General features: G+C 28.2%; 1 protein-coding gene across 1 annotated transcript; it reads right to left on the reverse strand.

Moving 5' to 3' along the window:
* Nucleotides 1-816: 816 nt before the first annotated feature.
* On the reverse strand, nt 817-1860 carry LOC127243481 (uncharacterized). The gene has a single exon (XM_051263522.1). It carries the CDS (start codon nt 1725-1727, stop codon nt 882-884), a length of 846 nt encoding a protein of 281 aa, XP_051119479.1. The 5' UTR covers nt 1728-1860; the 3' UTR covers nt 817-881.
* Nucleotides 1861-8227: the final 6367 nt, after the last annotated feature.

Below are 8227 nucleotides of genomic sequence, written 5' to 3' on the forward strand. Positions count from 1 at the left end.
GTATTAAGTATTGTGACACATGATTTGAACAATGTGTGTTTGGATTTTGAGTTTGTATTTTGAATAATTAGAAATTTGAATTTTAATAATTGTATGATATGATATAAATATATATTGTTATAATTAATGAATAATCAAAATCGAAATAAAACCTCTCAATCAAAAGAGAAAAAGAGAAATCCAATAGTAGAAAGAATTGGATGTACATAAAGAACAAATGAAATATTATTAGATTGGAGGGTTGATGTTGATGATGAAATGTGGCCAAATCTATACTCTTTGTACCATTACCAAAATCACATGTTAGTGTAAGAAGATATGTCTATTTCATGACAATAACCTTACCTTACCTTATATATATATATATATATTTTTTCTTTTTTAATAATCTAAATTTCACTGCTCGATTGATCGAACTACTTTATGGGTACTTACAATAAAGAAAAACTTAGAAAAATAATAATAAAAAATTCGACAAGACAAATTACACTATACAAGATTTTACCGTCACATAGTTGAGTAATTTGTTGCTTTACATTAAAGTCAATTATTAATAATTAAATATATATACCTAATGCATCAATTACATATAATTATTTTCACTTTTTTTTTTTTTCAAAATGCAGCTACTAAAGTACATAAGTTTCCACACAATAATTAAAATATCGAAAAGAGTATAAGATAGTTATTGAACAATATTGACTAATTTGAGTATGGTTAATTAATTTGATCGAATAGACAATATGTATTATATAATATATATATATTTATAATTACAAAAAATTAAATGGCTATCAGCAATTAAGAATGACACACAAAATTAGATACGTAATTAAATTGTACAAAAAGCTTTTTTTTTTTTTTTTAAATATTTAAATTTTTTACAATTTGTTGCTGTTATTGTTGTAGATGATAAGGAAGCATGGTAATAAGGCGCGTGTATCAAACACCAGCAACTCGCCGTTGTCTTTACTCACTGAGTCACACGACCCGACCCGGCGATCCAACACCGAGTTGAACCCGAGTTGCTTGCAGACCCGACCGGCGATGACCCGGCAGACAAGCATGGCCCGCCGACCGCTCCCGCCGCCGGCTTTCTCGTGAGCCGAACCGCTGCCAGAATACGTACACAAAACCGCGCCTTTCCCGCCGTAAACCGCCCACGCGCTGCAGCCGGCCTCGTACGCGCCGCCGGACGCCGTCGCGCCAAGGCAGTAGAACCTCATGACCTCGTTGCCGTCGGCGACGCACCGCGCCTGGTCCTCGCCGCCGCCTCCGCCGCTAGCGTCGGCGGCGGCGGTCGCCCTCGATTTTACCATTTCCCGGTACTCCTCGAACCGGGCGACGGTCCGGTTCAGGTTCTGGACCTTAAACACCATCTCGACGTCGCCGGAAAAGCTCTTCTCTCCCCAGCTAGTGTGGAAAATAATCTCCACCACATTCCGCGACGGGTGGCCGCGCGGCAGCTCCGCCAGCGCCGGCGAGAACGGTCCGGATCCGGTCCAGACCGCCGGCCCGGATTCGGTCCGGCGAAATGGCGCCGTATTGGGCGTTTTCTGTTTCTTAGGTTTGGTCGATTCGACAATGTCGCTGTTCTTACAGCTACCGGAGTTCGACAGCGCGCGGCGGCCGTGGCGGCGTCCTCCTCCTCCTCCGGCGGCGGCGGATACGACGTCGTCGAATGCTCTTGACTTGCACTGCAATGATTTCATCCATCCCGTCGCCATTATTTCTTGACTTCTATCAGAGACCCCCTTCCAGACTTCAGACCCCCCTCTCTCTCTCCTCACTGTTCTCTCTCTCTCTCTCTATAAAAAACAAAGAAACATCGACATACATATATATATATATATTTATATGTATATGTATATACAGTCGGAAACATAATGGAATGGCGAATACATGCGTTCGATAATAAATGCGGGCTGATCGCACAATTAATTTTATTTACAGGAGGAAGAAATTGATATGGATGTACGAAGTTACGATAATGCCCTCAGATGCGCCACGTGGGCAGCGCGACGGTAAGGGCAGTTTGGGGAAGAAGAATATGTATAGTGGCAAGGGTCGGATTATTCGCGAAATTACTTTACTGCCATTTCTAAATAGTAAAAGAGAATAATTAGAGTTGATCCCATCAAAAGTCATTTTTATTAAATTTATTTATTGAAAATATTGCATTTAATAATTTCGATTATATTTTTCTAATAAGTAAAGTGGTTATATTATTTTAAAATAAAAATAAGATTATTTATGAGTTGCTTTCTAAAAATGAAATCCAATGAAAAGATCCCAACACTTGAGTATATTTATGAATGTTTGACAATGATGATCCATTATAGATATTTAAATTTATTTATTTATTTAATTTGGTGTGTGTCGTCAAAATTAATTGATTTGGTTGATATTAGGCAGCTTTTGTTTCTATTACACTTTTAATGTTCCTGCTGATGCAATAAATCATTATTGCCGCTATAATAATTACTTCAGCTATTTTTATTTTTCTTTTTATTTTTCAAAATTATTTCGCAATTATAGCAATTGCAAAAAAAATATCAATTCTATTATTTAATTTTTTATAGTTATATATTTGTTATGTAAGTTACTGTATTTCATATATTTATTTATTTATTTATTTATGTGATATAATATTTTTGTTATATTAACTTAGAAGATAATTGACAATAAAAACATATCTCTAAAACCAAAACTTGTGTATTTCTACTAAAATTGAATTATTTTCTTTAATTTTTTATAGTTATTGTTCCTAGGTATTATATTGTTTAAATAATATGATGATTTCATATCTGACATATGTAATAATAATAATGTTAAAAATTTTAAAAGGTCACAAAACAAAGGCTGTTTATATATACACATTTCTAATAATAATAATAATAATAATAATAATGTTTAAAATAGGTAGTTATTCCAACGTTTGCTTGAGGTGAAAGCAAGAAGATTGCTTGAAAGAGTGTTGTAGGTGAGACTGAGATTTCTAACAAACATTCTTAATTAATTCTATCTTAATTATAAAAAATAAAAAATAAAAAAAACAGAAAAATAAACTTGTACAAAAAATATATATAAAACCATATAAAATATTATTTATTTTATTTTTTGTAATATTTTCACAATTTCTCGTACATCATATTTTACAATAAAAAAATTTAAAATTATAAACAAACCCACTCTTGTGTTACATGTATTTAACTATTGAATATAGATCTAAAGATTTATTTTTTTTTTTAAACTAAGATTTGTTTACACAATTTTGAAACTTGTGTTAAAACTATTACTAACAATATATTTAAAAATATTTATTTTTTTTATAAAGTATTATATCAAATACTTAAATTTTTATATATATATATTTTTTTTTACTTTAAAATCTTCTATTTAAACGGAGCTTAAAATTCTAAGGTATATATACACATACTTTTGAAAATTACGATATTATTTATCAACAATAATTTTTTATTACATAAAATATCGGAGTCTGGTACAAAATATCAAATTAAATACCTAATTTTATATCTTTTCAAAATGTTTAAAACCCTAATAACATTTATTTAAACTAGGCTAATATTTTGATGCTGGCCCAAATTACTTTATTACTATTCATCTATCTTAATTATTAAAGCCCATTTGGACAAATCTTTACTTAGGGAAAATTCAAAATTATAATTTACCCAATGTTTTCACCCCAATTAATTTTGTTGCATCCAATTATCTCGTGTGTCTTTTGTTCACACAACACAACATTATTTTTATTTAAATTATTAATTTATTGTGGTAGTATGAAAAAGGGCAAAATTTAAAATAAAAGTAGCAAGTGGAAAGAAAGAGAATCTTTCATGGGAGTTTGAAATGCATGTAGTAATTATTAAAGAGGAATAGAAAGAGAATGGAAGCTGGCAAAACAAGATAAAAACAGCATCTTTATAAATATCTTTTTATTTATTATTTATATATATATATTATTATTTAAACTTTATTGAAAAAAAAAAAAAAAACATTGAGCAGATAAAATCTCTTTTTCGACTGCCACAATTGTTCTCCTGAATTATTTTATTATTATTATTATTTTTAATAATGTGATAATCGCTCATGGTGTGTTAAATTGTAGATTTGGAAGATTGATTTTGGATTTTATACTGTAATAATTATTTGATATAATATAAATATGTGTTTGACTAACCATAATTATTCATCGGAATATAAAAATAAAAAACAACAAATTTTCATTGGAATCGAAAATAAGACTCTCAATACAGTCGGAAACGTAACTTTGGAGAAATGTAGCAGACAATTGCAATTAAAAAAAAGTCGAGACCCTAATAAAATTACAAAAAACTAAGACAAAATTTGAAAGACTTGGAGTACATTCAGATTGAATAATAATATCGTTACAAAATTTGAATAATCGACTCAACCATTTAATTAATTATTTAATGTATGTATGAATGTGTACAGTGGGAAGAATAAATAAATTGAGTTTGAGGTTTATGGTGGATACAAAATTGATTCCTTTTAGGGTTATGTTATGTGGGACTTTAATTTCATTTATTAGTTTGCCAGCCTTTAACCCCACGCCTACATATATTAATTAATATATATATATATATAATCTTTACTTTTAATTTTTCCATACATATTTTATAATATGGAAGTTTAGTAGTGGTAATTTACAATTGATATTTTTTCGAGGTAAATTTTTTGGTCTAAGGATTCTCCGTCCCAAACACCCTGCAATATTTTCTTTTTTGTTTGTCTTAAACTCACTGCAACATTTCCAAATTTAAAAATAATTAATAATATTTGTATACATATATTAATATACACTTCACTTTGTCCCATCACATCACTAAAATAAAAAAAACAAATAATCATTTCTTTCTCTAATCACATTACTTAATATCCAAATTATCTCAAATTACCATACTTAATACTCTCCACCTAAATTCTCGTACCAAACACAAGTGTTGCACGGTGTTTGAGACGGAGGGAGTATTATATATAACTTTCGACGGGATTCAAATTGATGATTTTACAATCCTCAATCAAATTAATTAAACATTATACCAACTCTACAGCTCTTTATACTTATTCTGTCGTGTAAATGTGTGTTCATTTGACCAGACACGGATTTTAATAAAAATATGTAATAATTGTTAATTTTTCTTTTTATAGTAAAAAAAGTACAAAAATGAAATGATTTTTTTGTTTAAAAAAGAAATAAGAATATTTTTCGATGACAACCCAAAAAAAAGAGCATAAATTTGAATACCGGAAGGAATAATATTTATACATAAATTATATTTTAATCTTGGAAGAGGGAGTTGTGTCAGAACCTCCATCTGTTCATGCATGCATATATTTTTTTATTTTATATATTAGTGCAAATTAGTTCTAATTAGTAATTTAATTAAAGCTAAATTTGCATAAAATTCATTTCTTGTTTCATAAAATCGGGCAAAAATTTTTTCATACTTTTAAAATTGTGTCAAACTCTCTCGTGATTTTATAAACTCTGCGTCTAACCTCATCGGCCATAGTTATTTATCAGTCTTTTACTTATACGCGCTCAAACTGCAAATGAATTTCAGAATACTAATTTATAAACTGCTAAAGTTATAAATATATTCATTTATCTTATATTTAGTCTTAAAGAAAAATAAAAAAAACTTTTAAAATCAGATAAAAAATAACTAATTTTGAATATATTTACGGTTTCTTGGGTGTTAAATGATAAGAATAATGACTATATTTATAATTTTAAAGGTTTAGAAATAAAGATTCTGATTGGTACAGATCAAACAACGTTAAATAAGGAGGGCGAGTGGGTTAGATGTAAAGTTGATGAAACCATAAGGGAGTTTGACGTAAATTTAAAAGTACAATGGATTTCGTTCAATTTCGTGAAACCACGCGTAGATTTTGTGTAATTTAGCTTTAAATAAATAATAAAAACAAATAGATTAGCCATTAGAGCTTAAGCACGACCAGAATGCTAAATTGCAAGTATTATAGTAATACATGATATTTTGTGTATTTTATTGACTTTTATTATTATTTTTATAACATTGTAACACACAGCCGTTATCCGAAAATGCGTCTTAGGTAAATTTTCGGCCGAACCTAATACCCTGTAAACTAGGCCCGACAAGTCAAATCACATTAGACGAACCATGTGTTACAGGTGGACTTGGAAGCGTCGAGATTTGAACCCATGAACTCATGTTCACAAACCTATTCTAAAACTTTTATTCAAATAAAACACAAATTTATTTAACATACTCAGTCTCCAACTAAAAATTATATTATTATTTCTTTATTGTTCGTTAAATTTATTTTATTTATCCAGTAACCAATTTTATACATTTATAATTTTATTATCTTGATTTTAACAAATAATAATAAATTTATGGTTACTTCTCTACTTATCCTACAATTAGAGCCGGCAATGGGTCAATTCGTATCGGGTTCGTGTCGGTTGACTACTTTAAACGAGTTAAATTACTCAACTCTAACCCGATCCGTTTATTATTGTGTCGGGTTCGTGTTAACCCGTTTATTATCGTGTCGGGTTCGGATTGACTCGTGTTGACCGTATACATTATTAAGTCTAATTTCATGATTCAAATTAAATAATTTTTTATTTTGTTGTCGTGTTATGCTAGTTTTTATTGGTTTGAGCATACGTAAATTAGGTTGAATTATTTAAAATTGAACTTAGTTTAAATTAATTTATGAAAAAATTATTAAATTATGATTATTTTATACATATAATAAATATTAATAAATATTAATATATTATAATCGGGTTGTCGTATCGGGTTCGAGTTGAGAGTCTCAACCCTAACCCGACCCGTTTATATCGTGTCGGGTTCGTGTCAATCCGTATATATAATCGGGTTGAAATCTTTGACCCAAACTCAATTATTTCGTGTCGGATCGTATCGAATTGTCATATCGGGTCAGTTTTTGTCAGCTCTACCTACAATACTTTTATCAAGTCCTAAATAAAATTTTCATAACAATATAGTATATCATTAAATTTTGCAAGACTTTTTTTGGGCCTCATTTGAATTGTGGAGACCATAGAAAAATAGTATGTAAGTGAATATGGAGCCCAAAATAAATGCCTCTTTATTACATCAACATAAAAGGGTGTTTGACAAATAGTTTTTTCAAGAGTTTTTAGCTTATTGAACAGCTTTTAGCTATTTGACCAGTCAAAAAGCTAATTTAGGTGTTTGGTAAATTAGCTTTTTGGAATAGTTTTTTGGACAAAAAAACTAATTTCTGAAAAGCTAACTTACCAATAGTTTTGAAATAGCTTTTTCTGAAAAAAAAAATTTATTCCTTATATGCTCTTAAAAATTTATTATGCATAATAAATATATTTTGATTATATTAGAATATTTTATTATAATATAGTTTTACTTTTATAAATTTAAAATAATTAATTTTTATATAAAAATTATTTTAATTTGTAAAATATATAAATTTATTAAAATCAACATAAAATATAAAATATAAATATTAATAATTTATTTTTATATTAAAATTACATTATATAAATTTTATACTAAAAATAAATTAAATTTATTGAAAATTATAAATATAATGAACTAATCGATAACTAACATCATAAATATATACACGAAAAATTTATTATTTTATATTTTATATTATTTTCAATAGAAAAAACTATTTATATATTTTAATAAAAATATATTATTTTTTAAAATCTAACTGTAATAAAAATAAATACTTTTATAACACTTTTACAATTTTCAATAACTAATAACAAAAATTTTTAAACATTCTAAACTCAAAAGAACATAATTGAATATATTAGAAACAAAAATAAAATAGAAATGTCCTTCATTGTCATTTTACGTATAAACAGCTAATATCAAACAGTTTTTTTACCTAACATTTTAATACAAACAACTAATCGAATCAGCTAGTCAAACCAGTTAATTGAATCAACTAACAGATATCAGCTAATTGAATCAGCTAACAGCTATCAGCTATCAGCTAATTGTCAAACACGCCTAAAGTAACGGTAGTGATCAAATCAAGATTATATTTATATATATATATACTTTATGAAATCTTGATATTATTTATTTTCTAAATATCTATTTCTTCTTATACATCACGTCAAATTTTCAAAATTTTTAAGAAGAAAAAAAGATGTATATGATCATAATGA

The sequence above is a fragment of the Andrographis paniculata genome, unplaced genomic scaffold, assembly GCF_009805555.1.
Source record: "Andrographis paniculata isolate CXL003 unplaced genomic scaffold, ASM980555v1 Contig95END, whole genome shotgun sequence".
NCBI lineage: Eukaryota > Viridiplantae > Streptophyta > Magnoliopsida > Lamiales > Acanthaceae > Andrographis > Andrographis paniculata.